At 36.1% G+C, this 19,520-nt stretch overlaps 2 protein-coding genes across 2 annotated transcripts in view; one reads left to right on the plus strand and one right to left on the minus strand.

Moving 5' to 3' along the window:
- Window positions 1-1,327, plus strand: part of LOC126284737 (codanin-1) — a 157,654-nt gene extending 156,327 nt beyond the window's left edge. Inside the window, exon 14 of the mRNA XM_049983875.1 lies at window positions 113-1,327. Coding sequence (XP_049839832.1) covers window positions 113-148 — 36 coding nt within the window. The 3' untranslated portion in view covers window positions 149-1,327. The remainder of the gene's footprint in view (window positions 1-112) is intronic.
- A 1,797-nt stretch (window positions 1,328-3,124) lies between these two features.
- Window positions 3,125-19,520, minus strand: part of LOC126284738 (uncharacterized) — a 957,335-nt gene continuing 940,939 nt past the window's right edge. The window contains exons 7-11 of the mRNA XM_049983878.1: window positions 19,081-19,148; window positions 18,739-18,816; window positions 15,009-15,302; window positions 13,507-13,824; window positions 3,125-8,070 (exon numbers count right to left, since the gene is read on the minus strand). Coding sequence (XP_049839835.1) covers window positions 7,964-8,070; window positions 13,507-13,824; window positions 15,009-15,302; window positions 18,739-18,816; window positions 19,081-19,148 — 865 coding nt within the window. The 3' untranslated portion in view covers window positions 3,125-7,963. The remainder of the gene's footprint in view (window positions 8,071-13,506; window positions 13,825-15,008; window positions 15,303-18,738; window positions 18,817-19,080; window positions 19,149-19,520) is intronic.

Below are 19,520 nucleotides of genomic sequence, written 5' to 3' on the forward strand. Positions count from 1 at the left end.
TTCATGAACAAGGTACTGTCCTGACTGCAGGTAGAGTGCAGCCTTTCATTTGCTGTAGAATTAGAAGGGATAGGATAGAAAGTCCATCACCCTGACCATCTTTTACTCCTAGGTAAGAACCCTGGTACTAAATCTGATAGCAGGCTGATTGGACCTTGAATCGACATGGAGGGACTGAAACAAGAAAATTTCACCACTCTTACGGGGACCCCAGATCCAGTCACGTGCTCTACACATTATACTATTGTAGCCACTTTTATGACTATTAATGTCACAAATATAGTCCTCACATAGAAAATTGTGTACTAATTTAAGCACTAAGTTAAGAAACATCAAACTTTTCACACTGCTAAAAAAATGTTAATAATGGAGGCATAGAGGCAGAAATAGATAACAGCTTTTATGGAAAACACTTATCCTCTATCTTTTCATTCGTGTATGTGTGTGTAAGTTGGATTTTTCTATTGATCTTTGTAAAATATTGGTTATAAGCTTCCATGTGCAACTGATGAAAATGAATGATAGATAATCTAGTCCCCCCTTTTTGTTCCTACCCACCCTCTCTCCTCCTCCTGTCCACACTCTGTTGCTTTCTCACTTCCTTTTAATGTAAAAATCAGAAAGAAGAAGGGACAGAACATCTCATGCCTTCTGGAATAATAGTGATCAGTGGACTTGCTTAAAATCCTGACTGATTTGTCATGATCTGTCTGCCGCAATTCCCCAGCTTAAATCTTTGTTAATTATCTGACCTCTGTCTTCTTTTCCATTCCATTCTTCAATTCAGTTTTAATTTGTATTTTAGTTTGCTTCTCCCCATCAGTAGAAAAAACTATGAAATTATAAGAGTACTAAAAGGCAGACCAGTATGTCCCTGCTGACTGTTTTGTCATATATACTCAAACAGCTCACTGCGATGTTTGAGGAGCGTTCAGTAAATACTGCAACTTTGTTTTGATAAAAATGTGAAATTGGTTGTGGGACGTCATGGAATCTACCCACTTCAGCTCCCCTCCCCTCCACAGTTTCATGAAGTTCTGATAGTGATAGGTGGCAGTGCTATATGTAGCCTTCAAAATAGCATGTGTAATGGAGGTGCAGTCCAAACAGAGAGTTTCATTGACTTTATTTTGATGGAAAACCAGATCATCACAGATATTCATAGGCACTTGCAGAAGCACACTAAGTGTCATTGGGCGAGGCATCTATTATCATTGCAACCAGGTTGCGCAAAGCTGTACAATCACCCATGTGTCAGCTAGCTGCACACAGCTGTGACTCCTACAGTGTCGGAATGTGCGGACACACTTATGCGAGGTGGTTGATGGATCTCACACACACACACACACACACACACACACACACACACACACACACACCTGCTGCTCAACTGGATGTCTCTGTTGGTGGTACTGACACAGTAGTGCATCAATTGGGGTACTCAAAGAAGTGTGCCTGCTGGGATTCTCGCTGCCTGTGCACCTGCTCGGATTCTCACTGCGTAGCAGAAGACCATAAAAAGCGACAAAGAACTGTTGTATGAAATTGCTTGTGCTTCACGAGATTGATCATGACAATGTTTTGTCAAATATTGTAGTAAGTTGTGAAACATTTGTTTCTTACTTCTCCTCCAAAGAAATACTCCAGAGCTGCACCCTCAGCTGGTAAAGTCATGACAAAGGTCTTTTGGCACTCTGAAGGGGTTATTTTGTTTGATGTCCTCCCTCATGGTGCAACAATCGGCTCTGAAGTGTATTGTGGTCCCCTAAGGAAACTGAATAAACGATTTCAGCATGTTCGTCATAGCAAAAACGCAAACGAACTCCTTGATGACAACACAAGGCCTCACACAAGTCGGCCCACCTGAGAACAACTTACAACACTTTCAAACTGTGACTTGGTCACCAAGCAAACAGTGATCCAGAAAGTGTAGAATAAATTTATTTCCGTCTGTAATTTGCAAAATGTTAGGTACCAAAATCTGAAAATGGTCATTGCAAACTGAATTTGGTAGTCCGAGGACCTAACATTTTTCGATCATAGATGGAAATAAAGAAATTTATTTTACAAAACTTCGTTGCACTGTTCTGTCTCGTCTACCCTACAGCCCAGATCTCAAACCTTCAGATTTCCATCTGTTTGCCCCAGTGAAGAATGTCCTCTATAGGAAACAGTACATGGATGATGGCAACGGTAGTGATGCAGCCAGACATTGGCATCAACACCAACCAGTTGGGGGGGGGGGGGGGGGGGGGGTACCATGTGGGCATACGCCCGTCCTCCTCCCATTATATAGCCAAAAGAGTGGGAAATAATATGGTGTACTTGAATTCTGAATAAAACCAACCTACTTTCAGAAAAAAATTTGTCGCATTACTAAATGAATGCCTCTCGTAATTATCTTCTCGATGACTACTGTACAGTGTGTGGAGTGTTTCCTGAAAACACTTGTCATTGCACACACATCATTTACACATGACAGAATTCTGAAACTTTGGATACATTGTTTGCAAATTAAATTGTGTTGCATGCAGAAGACATTCATCATTGTGTGTTGTTCTTTGGAGAGTCAACATGTCATCTCATTGCTTGTGTGGGGGTTAACAAATCGCTGCGATAAAAGTCTAGTGTGTTTTGTGCCATTTCCAGAGGAAAGGTTTATGAGTTGCTGCTCTTCACTGAAACAGCTGCAAGATACGTCAGGCTGGGCCATGAGGGACCAGATTACAGGGCCGTTTCCTGTGACCTCGTGATAACTGGCCTGAAGCGATGATATTTCTTTCTAGTGAAAGAATCTGCTACCTAGTGTTCTACCAAACTTGTGAAACAAGACTGAAACAACTGTCACAGTAATTACTCAATTAGTGGGAAGAACTAGACTCAACTTGGTGTGTATCATGAGACAAATAGAGTTTTAGATCAAATTCCTATATGGTAGCAGGTATGAGAGTTTTTTAAGTAACATTTATCAGTGAAGAAAACATTGCTTTAAGCTCTGGTATTCTTTTTTAAACAGTTAATATTTTTTGTATGTAAATTTAAAGTCTGTTTTTCTTCGTCTTATCTTCAGTCGCAGCTCATGGGCTAAATATAGCTGAAAGGGATCTGAGAAAATCAATAACTCTTTCAAGAAAAACATATTTAATAGAAACTCATATCCATTGTATTGAAACATTTAACACATCTGCTCACCCATAATTTTAAATTAAAGAGAACATTATGCATGTTACACAAGATATCAGCCACTAAAGATTGCACCAAAGTCTGTGTCCTCTTGTAATATAATTTACAACTTCCTGGTTGGTTCTGGTGGTTCTAAAGTGCTCAGAATATTGTGTATGGGTGGAATGTCACAGTAGGAACCATTGTTAATTCTGATACTTAAGTTTCCAGGATAGGGTGAAAATACCACATTTATCTTCACAAAGAAACAACCTTGCAACATACATAAGTAATAAACATAACAATGGTGCAATCGTATTTTAGAAGGCATTAGCAAAAACTTGTAAGCTCAGAAACATCATGGCACCACAACACATTGAAGCAAGCTGAAAGACTGCAAAACCAGCACTCCTGAAGTCACTAACCACAAACTCAAAACTTATTGTAATAAGAAAATACAGTCAAATATCTTCATTGTGTTGAGTCGTATATTTATCATATAAAAAAATATAATATGAAATGTAGGAAAACCTTTGCTTAAAATATTCATGATACCTTTAAACATTTTTAAAAGCAATTTATTGATTGAAATACTAGCATTGATAACATTACCTTCAAATGATTCAGTAACAATTAGGAACTTTCAGAAACAAAACTTTATACTTCAGATTATAGAACTGTGGAATCTTGAGCACAACATGTGGTGCCCCAATCAAGAAACAATATTTGTAATGAGAGTTCTGAACTGAAGAAATTTTTTAAGCGAAGGTTCTCATTACATTTTACCGTAGTTCCATTTTTTATACTAGATATAACACACAATAAAATGTATTCTTCATAAAGGAAACTCTGAAGCAGAATGATACACATCATCAAAGAAACAGATTACTGGTTCATATATGTTACGTTGAAGCACAGATCCATTTATTCACACTTGTTTATAGAAAGCAAACAAACATCTTGAGATCTTTTATGTAAAATTATATACACCACACATACAAATACTGATTTCTTATGCTCTCTTTCTGCTTACATTCATAAATTGCAGTACAGTGCATATGCAAGCTTCCACAGTAGTAGGTACAGTATTTCGCATCTGAATCTATGAGCACCGTGATTTGTAAATTACCTCTCCACTATAATAAGTGAATTAGGCCCCAATTTCCATTGCAGTGGAAATTAAGTTCCCAGTAGTCATCAATAAGATGTACATAAGCTGTCTTAAAATTACATTTAAAAGTTCATATAAATTAAATTTAACAGCTCACAAAATGTCATATTCTCGCCATTCTTAAAAAAATGCGACACACCCGAAAAACTAAAGCCCACGGCCACAAAAGTGCACTGATTCTGGGCAAAAGAATCTCAAGGGATGGACGCCTCCACCTTCCCGCTGTTTTTGAGCAATCACTTTAAGAAGCCTCTTCTCACGAAACATGTACCATGGCTGTCAGCTTAAAAAATATATATGATACAACAGTGCAGGGTTCTTCTATATTATAAAAACATACAATAGGCTAGCATACAAAGTCAGATAAACAGCTCCTGTTGACAGTGAATGTAAGCACGAATTTAGTGTAAAAATAGTACAAATAGTTACACAGCAATTTACATTACTTACATGGATTAACAAATACATGGAGTAATTATTAATTTTAAAAGGCTCCTATTAAGTATGTTTTCAAATTTAGACAATCACTGTTATGCTAATGTTTACACGACACAGATGAATTACTTTACAAGAACAACAAAATAAAATCCCATTTTATGAAGAGGCATCTTAAATATCCAGTTTATATACCACTGAAATGGATTCTGCTTGGCTGTCTGCTATTATCAAGTATATTAGCCAGACTAGTATAAATATGACCATTTAAGCAAAGAGTACTACACGATGAACATCTTAACACTTTACTTTAAACATAAAATTACTTAAAGATGGGGTTAGTAAGATGTCCAGGCAGATAATTGTGGCAACATCAATTAAGATACATTAAACAACTATTTTATAAGAGAAGAATCACATACCATATAGGTGTAATATTAAAGTCTGTACTTGGTCACACCACATTAGTATCAATACAAAAATATTGAATTACATTTAGAATTAGTTCACATCAAATGTTACCCTTGCTCTTACATAACCCTTTTTTATTTTTTTACTTGGGACACAAAACACTTCTTATAGGTCTCAAATTATGTTTGAGAGACTGACAAAAAGATAGCACAGAGTAATAGTTGTAAAAACACTCTAAACTGAAGCCACTATGTGGAAATGGTGTATAATAACACTGAATTGTTTGAAAAAATAATGAACCATAATTTCCTACAATGTAAATTCTTAATATTTTGTGGATTAGCATTTTATTTTTCATAGAACTAATTTCAAGCAAAGTTCAATCTCTCTGTCCAAAAATTCGTCAAATACAGTCCAAGGGCATGCTTACATCACACTGCTCCACCATGACTCTTTTCTTTACCAGGCACTTGCAAGAACAATTTTGTTTTTAAATTCTAATTGATTTCATATTTTAATTCATTATGTACCATTGTGAGATCTCAATTTGCAAAAGACACAGTTTTATCTATGCACATAATGGAAATATACAAATGTGGTTAAATGTCCAATTGTTTTTATTAGTTTCAGTAATCTGCGCATTGGGTACAGTGTATGCAATTTGCCCTATAAAACAAATGGTACAGTTATAAACAGTGGATTGCTTGTAAAAATTACTAAATTATTTCCCTACTCTTCTATGTATGCTGCTGAATAATGCATGCCAGTTCATATACTGCAAACACAATAAAGATGTAAGCGACGATTCTGGTTGCCTTGCTGTGAGACATCCTGTTGCTGTTGAGACTGAATTAAATATTTTGGTTGTCAATGAATGCTTACAGATGTGATTATATGGTTAATAATTTTTATTTTGTTTTGAAATTAACCTCAGAAAAAAATAAATGGCATAAAGCTGTGGTGCAGTGCAGATTATGTCGTTACCTTAAAATTGAATAAAATATGTTGACTAAATAAAAAAAAAAGTTTCACAGTATTATGCAGGAAAGCATTGACACTGCAGGTCATTAAAGCAGATAATTTCAGACTTGTAAAACAGTACTCAGTATTATATGTGTAATTTTCTTTTTGTATCTCAAACACATCAGTTTGAGCAACACCAATGTCAACTATTAGGCACAGAAAAAAGAGAAGAATTTTTTGGATTGCTTGGTCCCAGAACCTGCCATTGTGAAGAGAAGGCAGTAAAACAAGAACAGACTATTGAATAGCATTGTTGTAAGTCAGTGATTAATTGTCGTCAGTGAAAAAATTGATGATTTATTTTCTAAACTATACAATATGCCTACATAATTATGTATTAAAACATCCAGAAATATATTCATTTGTAGGACATAGCCTTTTATGCAGTGATAAACTTGGCATGAAATTAGCTCAAAACCGGGCATGTATGTGAACCAATATAAAAATGTTTCCTATCCCATTGCTTTGGGATACCATTAGTGTAGTAGCTTCAGAAAAGTGTTTTATTTATTCCTTATTACATTAATATACTCAAATTGCTTTTTAACAACAAAAAAATGGGTAAAGTCAATACACTACTGTTTCTTTGCAGACGATTTTTTTTTCCGATGAAAGGTTACAAAATATGATAATTAGTTAATTTCCAACCATCCGTGCACAGAGAAATGGTCCTGCTGCTTATCATTCACACTTTGACACATCTCTAATTCCTTTTATGGCAGTTTTGCATAACTGCCAATATTATTACCCATTTTGAAATATATAAAACAATTAACTTCAAGATATATCTTCAACTTTTCATCTTGTTTCAAGAATATTACTGGTCCTGTAATTTACTTTATCACAAGTGGTATTTTAAACGTAAACTTTCAACCTACTGTCCACATCACAAGAAGGTAATGTATTTATGAGGAATAGTCATTTCCAAGTTTCTCATTTCCACCATCACCCATCTATTGCATTTAATTTGCATTCCCAAGGAAGAAACAATTCTTCTACTTTCCAAAGCACCCATTATCTCAAGGATGTGGACTCAACTAGCATCTGCTTTCTTTCATGAATAATTCCCATACTTTGCAGACAATAGCAGTGCTGTAAGCCATACAGCACAATAAGAAGTTTCTTGGTGAACAAAACCATTAGGTCCTCATTAACAGACAGTGCATCAATTTAGTGACACCATCTAAATACTGTCTCAGTGACAGAACCACACGAAATCTGAACCATATAACAATTAAGTTCTTGTATTCCATTAGTGTTGTATTATATATATATATATATGTACACATGATATACATAATTATCTAAATTAAATGTCCATTACCTAGAAATGGCATTTAGATAAAATCATTCATTAAACCATATAACATTATATCATTATTTACATTTTTCACTTGACAAAAAATTATAATTCTTTTTAAGCACAGTTTTCTCAGCTGCCAGGATATCCACCTGTGATACGTACACCAATGTACTTGATAATTTATATAACTAAAATTTTTCTGCCACTCTGATGTGCTCACTCCGTACCAGGCAAGCAATGTCACAAGTAGAAAAAGTAGCCAATGATTATTTCAACGAACAAATTAGGCTATACTTTAGTACCGGGAACCATTCTCATACTCAGAAATACATTTCACTGTGGAACCACCCATCCACAGAGCTGCGGGTGGACAACAGGACTCGGCTGTCTTCAGGTGTGGTAGCACAGTCGGTGGCAGCAGTGTCACTGTGCAGGTTCAGATGGCGCGTTTGCCGTCATCATCTCAGGTTTGAAACAAGCAACACAAGACCGGCGAGAATCAGGACGGAGAACAGTACAGCTGAGGTGGTCTGTGCACCTCCTGTTGGTGCACTTGTGCAGTGACCTGTAAATTATGAATTCATTCATTCACTCATTCATTATGTTGTGTACATCCCATCGTGAAGGAGAATCTTCATGATGATAACATCTTAAGTCATGTGTTAAATAGGAGTAATAAAAGAGTAATTTCCATTTGTGTTTACTCAGCCTAAATTTAGTGCAGTAAAATTAGAATGAAAGCTTCTGTTCTGATGGAGACGGAGGCTACATCTTTCCAGTTACATTAAATTACTGCTGTTTATCTCCAGGTCCAGTAGCTAGTTTAAAATCTACATAACCACAGTGACATTTATCATGGAACTACAGCCATCATCTGCATGTGTAACAAAGCAGGGACCCATATGCAATATGAGTTGGTATGCATTATGCAACCAACAGGAATCTTCAGTGCTTGAAACCTAGATAATTATAGGAGCAGCAAATTATGTTGGCAAATGAATCTAAGGAATTCAATATATTTTAAAAGACATCAGCAATATGTGCTATTATCTACTTTAGTATATATTTTACTTCTCACTTTTAATGAATAAATACTTTATTTACATATTTTCATTTTGGATCAAAGCACTTTCTTCTCCACATTCCCAATGAGTAGATTCCATCCCCAAAGTATGGATCCAGGTGGTCAGCGAAATACATATAGTGCCATATTATCTCAATTGGAATGAACAGGTTTTTCACCACAAATTTCATTACATGTGGCAATAATTGACAAAGTGTTACACTCCAGTCTACTCAGTTTTCCCATTATCAAAACACGTAGTGACATGATGCAGTGTCCTTTTTATGCAGTACGGGGCTCCTCTCATGTATCCTTTCCACACATCTAGTCCAAGAGTCTTGCACAGTATTCACTAGTTATTGTTAAACTGTTTTGCATTCAAGGAAACATTGGCCATCCTTTTTGGCAAATGAAATTGATTTCAGTTTTTTCAAATTATGTTTTCCTTTCTTGCATACAGTAGTGCATCACAGACAGACTGATTCTTTTAAGAAGTGGTCTGAACATTTATGAGAAGTTATTGTAAAAGGTGAACTTTTACGACTGGAAATGTCCAGGCCATTATGCCATGGTCAAATGAATATCACATTGAAATACACAGTTTTGTACCCGTCTACAAAGGACATCTTCAGGAGAGGATGTAGCTTTCGCAAATGTCCAATGCACTAGCAACTGAAAAAAAAGGTAATTGTGCTCCCATGTAGAGGCATAACATCCTGTTCTGAAAATACTTACATAATTGGCAAGTGTCAATTGCTGTAGTCCATTATTGCAATCATTCCATAGTAGAAGAGTGGTCCACATCTTCATCAGCCCCAGAATCCAGATTCCTTTAGGTTCACACCCTCCTCTTACCGATTAAAATTATTGGGGTTTTTAGGAACCTGTATAACACCCATGTATACATAGTGTCCACTTGAAACTGCCACTATCTGAGTCTTATCAAATTGAATCCAATGGTCTCTTGGCTGCACATGTTCCCCAACAGCTGATCTGTCTGTTTCTCCATTACTACACTTGCCCTTGTGCTCTTCTAGTCATTTTTCGACAGTTCTTATAGTAGGACCCAGGTACACATCCTCACAACTACACAGTACCTTGCAAACTTCTGCTTTTTCCAGTGAACTTTGAGCACCCTTGGCAGATCAGGTGTTCCTGTATCTTCTAGGTGGGTTTGTAGATTGCAGTGATATTACATGTTGTCAAGCTGTTTCCTGTAGTATCAGCTACGTCTTTAACAGGTGGCAGGAATTCCTGTAGTATCAGCTACGTCTTTAACAGGTGGCAGGAAAACAGGATTTTGCAGAAACCTGTAAGTCAGTTGCCATTTATTTCAGACATTCGTCTGCACCGCATTGGTGAGATATTTCAATTCTGCATTGAGCAACTACATTCCCAGTTGTTCCTCACTGTGTCCACTAATGCTTTTATAAATCTTTCTTTTGTTGGGGGTGGTGATTTCAATCCCAATGTAGATAATGGTTATTGTGTGTTGGGTTTTGGATATAACATGAGGCCCAAGCCACCATCTTCTTTCTTGGAGACCAGCACATCCATAAAATGTAATCGGCCATCTTCCTCTTGCTCCAAAGAGAACTGAATCTTAAGATTTAATTCTATTGGGAAGTTCTTGGAAATGACTTACTTCCTCTCTGCCATGTCTCCACAACACAAATATATTGTCCATGTCATGGATGTAATGTTTGTTGACATTTCGCAATGCTTGTCCTCCAGATGTTTTTTATAAAGAAAATTTCCATCACTCAGCTTAGGGAGCTCCCCATTACTACACCATCCATCTGTTTGTTAAAACTCATTGTTCCATAAGAAACTAGTTGTGAGACAATATTTAAAACATTCTGCAATATCGGCAGGAGAAAATCAGATTCAGCTATTTCAATACATCATTAAGTCAAACCATGGTGAACAGCAATATGACATCCAAAGTGACAAATGTGCCTTCTGGCTGGACCACTATTCTACTTAATTTACTGATAAAATGTTACGGATTCATTTTCCCCACGGATAATGGTGATGCAGCAGTACTTATGAATGTGGCTGACTATCACAATAACATTACCAACTTACTAGATCTGCAGCAATATATGAAGTTGAATAAGGACTGTGTAAAGAAGGTTCTTGAAACTGTTACATGTTTAATAAAAAAAAAACTCCTTAATCGAACAAAGCAGTCAGAAAGGCCCTTTCAGTTCAGTTGCACTACCAACGAGATTTTATAGGTTGCCGAAAATTCATAAAGAAAATGTTAAATTGACAAGGGAATGGTCCAATAAGACTTGTCAAAACCTACCCTGATATTTTTTTTTGCACAGGGAGAAGACAACGAATGAAATGCACTGTCAAAATTTTAGCTGATAAGAGGCACTGCAAGTATTAAAAAAACAGCTGAAAATTGCCTAATTCATAGCGCGCTAGGCAGCAGTAGAAGTCTACACCCCTACTGGCACTGCAGCAACTGTACATGCTCAACTAGCTTGGCAGTACATTTGTAAACAGGAAAAATGACAACAATCCAATTGTAATTTGTAAAGAACATGCCAGGTTACCATTCACTGGTAGTTTCTCTGACACTACAGCTCAAAGTCTCAAATTAGACACTCAAGTAACATCTATTACAAATTATCAGGTGATTTTTTGCAGTATTGGATAAGCATTGACAATAAAGATAAATTGGAATTAATATATACTGTGCTTTCATAAGGCATGCCTGCCAAGAGTATCTTTTATTATTATTTTTTTCCTAGTTTCACAGTAATGTGGAATCCAATTAACTTTCTTAATTTAGCAATTATGAAATATGAAGAACATGGTTTCCAGTCAAAATCACCTACTTCTAAGGACATACATATGTGTCATTTGTTAGATGATTTCCTTGACATTCATTTGAATGATATCGACAGTTTGTTTTAAATTGTGGATACATTAGAATAAATAGGAAATAACTGTGACAATAGCTTTCAGTGGCAAAGAAAAGGCAGTGAAATTCATAAAATCAGAGCATGAACTGTACAAATGGAAGAACATATTACATAAAGTAAGAAATATGCGACAAGGGAAACCCGAAACCATATGAATGAAAAACTGTTCGAAAGATTTACAACTGCTCCTGATCGGCTATGCACCATTACCATTGGAGATCTACAAGACTATGCCCTCCGAATTGCATCTGACATAAACATTGCTAATTTCCAGTCTTCGTAAACCTGGCTACACAGATTCAAGAAATCATACACAATACAATGTCACAAAATTACCAAGTTCACGTCACGTAAACGTGTAGAGCAGCTGACAGTGATAGGCAAGGCTGTAAAGAAATTCATAGCTGACATAAAGATGAAACTATGCGTTTTCCCCAAAATTGTTGTTTATAACGTGGATCAGTCAGGTTTCGTGAAAGATCTGTGTGCACACCACACTTTATCATTTCAGGGTGAAAAAAAGACGGAGTCGGTTGCCCTATCAATGAATGCAATGACACTTTCATATACGATAATTCCAGTGATAAGGATAAGTAATTTACTGTTTCTACAGCTGTATATACAACCACATCAAGAATTTGCCAAGATTTATCAGTAAATTAAATGGCATAATGCTCCAGCCAGACGACATATTAGTTTTGATGTGGTATCACTGTTTACCATGGTTCCACTTAGTGAGGTGTTGGAACAGTTGAATCTAGTTTTTTTTTTTCTGCAGATATTGCAGAACTTCTTAAATATTGTGTCTCAGCCACTTTCTTATGGAACAATGAGTTTCACAAAAAGACAGATGGTGTGACTATGAGGAGCCTCAGAAGTCTGGTGACAGCAATTTTCTTTATGGAAATATTCAAAGAACAAGCTTCAGGAACAGTCGTTACATGGCTGATAAATATGAGTTGTGGAGACATGGCAGAAAGGAACTAAGTTGTTTTTATGAACATCCCAATGGAGTTAATCCGAAGATTCCTTTCGCTTTGGAGGTGGAGGTAGAAGGTAGATTACATTTTCTGGATGTGCTAGAAAGAAGATGGTAGCTTGGGCCACATAGTATATTGAAATCTATACACACAGACCATTACCTACACTGGGATTCAAATCACCACCTTTGACAAAAATGTTAGCACATGGAGTGAGAAACATACATGAACGGGAGTTGCTCAACATTAAATTGAAATATCTCACCAATGCATTGCAGAAAAATAAGTATATGATCATCGAGATAAAAAGAACTTAAAGACAGCCACAAAAAGATCATAGTGATGTACAGACATCTGCAAAATCCATGATTTCCCTGTTATCCATTAGAAACAAGTAACATAAAGTAATGGCATGAATGGCTGTGAGGCACGGAATGGCAGGTTCAGCCACCTAATTGGAAATGTTTTTCCCTATCCTTCACACCCACAGGCACGTTTCCATCACGAAATAAGAAATCTATGTGCGTACGTGTATATGTTAAGTGTAGGTGACTACAATGAGTATTCGTGTGTAGTGTCATGTTCGTGTTGGAGAGTATCAAGAGGACCACTGAGCTTATCATCCCCATCTGGTGGACGGATCAGTATCAATAGTGTCACAAGCCCTCATTTCATGAGAGACTACGGAGAGGTTTGATATTTAAACCAGGATTTCTGGTGCTGGTGGCAATAGTGGATCACAGCAACTGACAATGGCCAAATGCATTTAAGTTTTTAAAACTTGTCACACCACTGCATGGGAGCATGTGGATACAGAATTTTACCTCATTCAGTAGCAAACCAGAACGCCTTTGGACATTGAAAAAAGCTACAATCCCCCTGGAAGATGTTTTCTTCAGATGGGGATCAAACACTGGGTTTTGACATTACCATTGTACTGTCTTATTATATCTAAATGCAGTGATAGAAAAAAGAACAGCAAATAATAAAGAATTCATGCAGTGAATTGATAGCTGTACCTGTCATTGTGAGATTGTAGAAACTCTCTCCAGTGACACCAGGTACTACATTTCTTCGGCAGTAGTCTGTGACAGAGGACAGCATCAACCTCATCTCACTTGCAGATGTGCTGCTGCTTATTCCACCACCACGCCTTCTTTTCCCGGTAAAATCAGAACCAGTGCTTCCACTTGATGTAAAGTCTGATGGTGTCCCTGCCCCACCAGCTTTTGTGTAGATGAAACAGTAGTGGTGTGCTCCTCCAGATTTGCGACTTTTTGGAGACACAATCAGGTAGTTTGTTCCATTGTCCTCCCAGCTTCCATGGCACAGATACTCTGTTTAAATGAATGTTATAATTCACTACATAGAATAAAAATTCTTTCAATAATACATTAACTGGTTATTCTTACAGAACAAAAAATAATCACAAAAATTCTTCCATTTTAATCGATGATTTTTCCTAATATTATGCACAATGTCAGAAAACCATCTTATGCTAAAATGTTCATTGCCTGTAATAAAAAATTGAAAAAGTTAATAAAATGCATTATTTTTTCACAGTTTAAAACCTTAACAGATTTTTTCTGTGAAAATTATTTTAAATTTGTAGTATTGTACTTAATACATCAGGTCTACTTAAAAATAAAATAAAAAATGATGTCTGCATACATTTTGTGGTTTGCACAGTGCTCCGTGTCTCAGTGACAGGTAAACAGGCATAGCACAGATAAATAGCATTGGCTACAAAAATAATATTCCTAGTGCACAGGTATTAGGAGAACATCTGAGAAGTTTGAAAGATAGAAACAAAATGCTGGCTGTAGTAAAACTGAGGACAGATTGTGAGCCATGCTTGGGTAGCTGAGGGATGGAACACTTTTAGTTGCATATAACAACATTAAAAATTAATCCTTCACATGTCAGAAGAAAACATAAAGAAAGAAAACTAATTGAAAACTATAAAAGATGTCACACAGAAATATGGCCTAGAGAAATGTGAGAGGAGTGAAGCGAAAAGCAAATCAACAGTAGTCTAGAAGAGATGAGAAGAATGCTACAAAAGACAACTTTCACAGTGAGTTAAGAAGGCAGATAAGCAGGAATAATTCTCAAGATAGGGAGGGTGGGAGTGGGAAAACATCTAAAACAATTTTCCCATCCTTAATTTCGTCTTAATAATTTTTTGCTTCAGTTTGTATGTTGGACAAGTAATCAAACATATAAAGAGTTAGGAGCTGGTTGAAGTCTGCTGTGTGTGTTAAGAGCTCAAAAATTCACTGCAAGGAACACTGTCCAAAATTTGAAAAAAAAAAAACAAAAAAAGTTTCTAGTTACACATTAGTCATATGGAACTTCATTCTATAGTATGCCAACACACAAACTAGATTACTAACATATGACATTACCTTCTCTTCAGCTTGAGACAAATGCTTTGTAAAAGTCTCCATATGAGTTTAACATTACTTTAACTGTACTACATTCAATACTATTATTAACATGGAGAGTATTATTTGTTTACCTAAACTGTGCTCTGGATGTTCTCCACAAGCTGGGTAAAAGCGCATGGTGTCACCAGACGAACAGCCGATGTCAAGTGATGCCAGGTTGTGGTCAGTGCAATCAGAGGCTCCCGTACCCATTCCTGTCCCTGGATCTGCACTGTTCCCACCAGCAGCTCCGGCACTGCCCTCCTGTCGCCTGCTCCGCAGCAGTCCATGCTGTGCCGTGTCACTGTCACTTTTGGTGCTGGTGCCACCACCGATGATATTGTAACGACCATCGAAAGGGCACTTACGTGGACGCAGGGAAACAGCTGGAATGATATACAGATTATGTGTTATCTACAAAGAAAATAGTAGTTGAAAAAGATACTAATCAAATAACAACAGCAAGAAACTTCCTGCATTCCAAGTATCTGCAAGTTGATGCTTTTGTAGTCTGTAATCCGACTGAAAAGAAAGGGAGGAAATGGGAGTTCCTAAAATTCATCCCATAGCCCTCAGCCATGGACAAAAAAAAAGTAATAAATCATAATTTTGTGTGGCACAGTGGTCTGTTGCAAGTCTTTCAATTGGATACCACTTCCATGATTTGTGTCTCTACAGTTTTATGAGGAACCTGATCTGAGTGTCCTTTTTGCCGAATCATTGAGAGGTGAACACTAGGTTAAAGGCAGACTGAAAAAATCCATGGTCTGACCGGGCTTTCATCCTTCAAATGAGAAAGGAATCAACTATGAGGTGTCAGCAAAATAGAAAAATCTGGAAAGCTTATAACAATTTTCCATGCTACTGTGCCATTGTTTCACGGATTCTCTTAAAAATCCCAAAATTTTGTCTCCATCAGACAAGAGCTACTTCAAGTGGTATTTCAATATACAACCAGTAGACACTGTATGTATAACTAGTAGACACAGTGACCTGCAACTGTCAAAAGTTGGTTTTCGCTGCTGTGTACATCCCTCCAAAGATGAAATGTCACTTGCTTTTCTTAAATTTGGGTTGTTATTGTCTCTTAACAACTTTGCAACCTTCAAAGATGGAGGGGAAATATTGGGATTGTCAAGAGAATGCATCGGGTCATGGTGTAATAAAGAAGAAAATTTGAACAGCTGTCATTGTGATAGCTTACATTTTGCATTTTTGTGTGAAATATGGGCACCCAAAATGTTAACATTGTCATAGAGGACACATGGAAAGTACAGGCTGGAGAATGAACATTGATGCAGAAAAAGTAAGAAAAAACAGATAGTGGACATGTCAAATAAAACCTTAGGCAAAAAGAGACAAATTGAAAAATGTAAAAGACAGAAAAGAAACATACCTAACCAGATGGGAAGGACAGAAACAACCACTGGAGATTTTTAAAAAGAGGAAACAGGCAATAGCAGACAATTCCATGGGGTACTGAATTTAAGAAAAACACCTCACTAATCAGTGTAAGTGCTATGATATATATATATATATATATATATATATATATATATATATATATATATATATATATAAAGTTGGCCTGGCATAAGGTCACTGTCTGGCCACCTGGGTCAATAAAGGGTTTGCCAGGCCTCCAATTCTTCGTTGATGCCAGCATTAAATAGTGATCTTTGTGTGCCACAACTGTGCAATGCCTTGGACTGTGTTTTGTTTGCTATTCACATTATGCATGGATCCACTATTACTAGAGTCCTTCATTAATTGTGTTTTGTCGATTCCATTAAGGAGGAGAACCATCAAAGAAGTGGAGTGAACCAAAGTATCTATTAACAAAAGACAAGCAAATTGTAAAATCTTAATCTGTATACTGTATTAACAGTGAAATTATCACTATATTGCTTAATGTTAATCATGCTTACACCAGCTAAACTTAAATCAGAACCAAATCTATTGTATTACTTTTAAAAGAGATACTGTATCCTCATTTACTTTAAATAGCTGTGGTTTATCCCCAATTGGTAGCTTACTATTTAGTTGATTACATTGGTATTTTATGCCTTGGTCTATGGTGAAGTTATCCATTTCCAGGTTTATGATGCTACATTTGTTCCACATATTTGTAGTGAGTTTTACATGTAAATAAATGATGAATGCTCTCTACAAAAACAAGAGTCAGAAAATTCCCTGCTGTGACATTGTGAAAAATTAGTGTTTTAAGAAGAGTCTAACTGACTGTTCAGCACGAGCCCTAAGCTGCTCTGTTGTAGTGTGTGATATGTAACAACATATGTGTGTTGCCAGTACAGTCTTTCAGGTTTTTTTGCTTATTTAGCCCTAGCTAAGGTGTATTTTACATCACACAGATATAGATATCGCAATGTTGTCACCTTTGCTCAGGAAAAAGTTAATTATGTTATTTAAAAAAATTGATGCAGTGTGGCAAAAACATAAAGACACCTACTTCTAAAAAGAATTTTTTAAGAACATCTGACCAATGCATAAATTTTCCTACATACCAATGAAAATGAAACTTTGAGGGTGTGTTGTAAATCATGCCTGTACAGCTCAACTGGTTTGTTTATTCATTTTTCACACACACCATTTTTTTTTCTGTCTTGGCCACAGTTTATTATTTAATATTTTGATTATGCATTTTGGCTAACTGCCATCATCGGAGACAATGAGTGAAAACATGGATACACAATTCTTTGAACATATTACAGAATATCCATGGGAAGCACATTCTTTCAATAAATCACAAAATGAAAACTGCTCACAATAAGTACGGAACAAGTACTTGAGTATTACATATCAAATACTTAAAACGTCAATACACTGTATATCATAAATTAGTGCATTCTCTGCCAATGACTGGTAAGAAGGTTAATTATTCAAGGCACAATAACAGAAAACACTATTTTATTGATGACTAAGTGCAGATATGAATAAAATGTAGATTAGATTACAAATATACTTTCCATTTTTGTTGGTATGTCCAAGTAATCATTAAAATGATAAATTCATGTAATTAATACATGTGGATTTATATGGCTCTTGAGATTTTAACAAACTTTACGTAAGATAAGATTTTTGAAACATATGATACCTGACAGTAAAATATTGCAGCAACCAAATGCAAGGCTGCAGAGCGAAATGAGAGAAACAGTGGAGCCCAGGAACAACAGACAGTCAACAACAGAACACAAGAAAAAACAATGACAAAATGGTAGGAAAATTATTCCAAAGCACCAGTTCGCAACCAACATGGAGCCAATAAAAATTAGGTGAAGGTAAGGGGGCTAATCAATTATCGATACTATAATGTAAGTCTCTCCTGATCCAAGGTTCTGGGTGGCTTTTCTGTATCCCTTTCCCTAAACCTCTCCATTCCTTTCCCTTCACCCTCCTTCCTTCCCCTTCAACTCTTTTGCCAGAAGGAGGAGCCACTGGCTCCGAAAGCTTGTAAACGTTAAATCGTTTTTGTTAAAATCTCACAAAAAGCACAGCTATTCCACCATTCACAGGCAACTAATGCAACTTTGCAAAATTCTTATAAAATGAGTGTAATAATGCTCTATCAGCCTGTTCCATTATGCACTTAAGTCAATAACAAATAAATTATTCTCGATCCATTTCAGCTATCACACATATTATTTTTCTGTGTGTAAATGCATATCCAATTTAGATATTTAGAAAAAAATGATCTTACACTATACAAGCCAAATTTGATTTTCTGTGTGCATATATGTCCATCTAAGATTGTTTAACATTAATGGTATTGGTAAATTTATAACAAAATTATTTCATACTTACTGATCAGTGTGGTGTGAGGAAGTGCAGACTTCAAATATGCTGGGTTGCATGCTTCTTCTGGAGCTTGCACAAGATGCGCTGTGAAAGAAAAATTACTTGTTCATTTTATAAGTTCTAGGGATACTGTTATACAAAACTATTTCAGCTACAAATAATAATTCATATGTAACATTCTTTCTACAAACAATATTAAGCCTACAGTTATTTCAACTTCAGAAATGAATTTTGTAATTCTCTGCTCAGTTTTATAGTTATCACACAAAAGCTTTGACCAGCATTAAAAATATAAAATGCAATGGCTCATAGATTACAAGAATTTTAATAGAATATCAAGATTCTTACTGGTTTGTTGCAGCTCAATCACATGGCCATCACGTCTGTAGAATACCATGCAGACATAACCGCTGTTACTGTGAGATACATAAATGTAATTAGTGAACAGAATAAAATGAAACTGTTGTCACACAAAGGATACTATATCATATTAATTTTATGGTAAAGAGTACACATGATCTGACTGTAATTATGCAGTAACAGCTAGATAATGCAATAGCAAAAATACCTGGCAGAAATAAAACAATATGCAAAACAGAAAATAAAGCATAGCTTTTATAATATGTAAGTATGCAATAGTGATTTTATACTGTTCACAAACTTTCTCTTCTTCCTTATATACAGAGGAAGTTGCAGGAAGTAAAGGAAGCTTCTCTCCTTACACAGATTACTAGTTTCAGAAGCAGGATGTTTACATTATATATATGAGGGATAATCAGTAGGTGGTC

The sequence above is a fragment of the Schistocerca gregaria genome, chromosome 8, assembly GCF_023897955.1.
Source record: "Schistocerca gregaria isolate iqSchGreg1 chromosome 8, iqSchGreg1.2, whole genome shotgun sequence".
NCBI classification, from domain to species: Eukaryota; Metazoa; Arthropoda; class Insecta; order Orthoptera; family Acrididae; genus Schistocerca; species Schistocerca gregaria.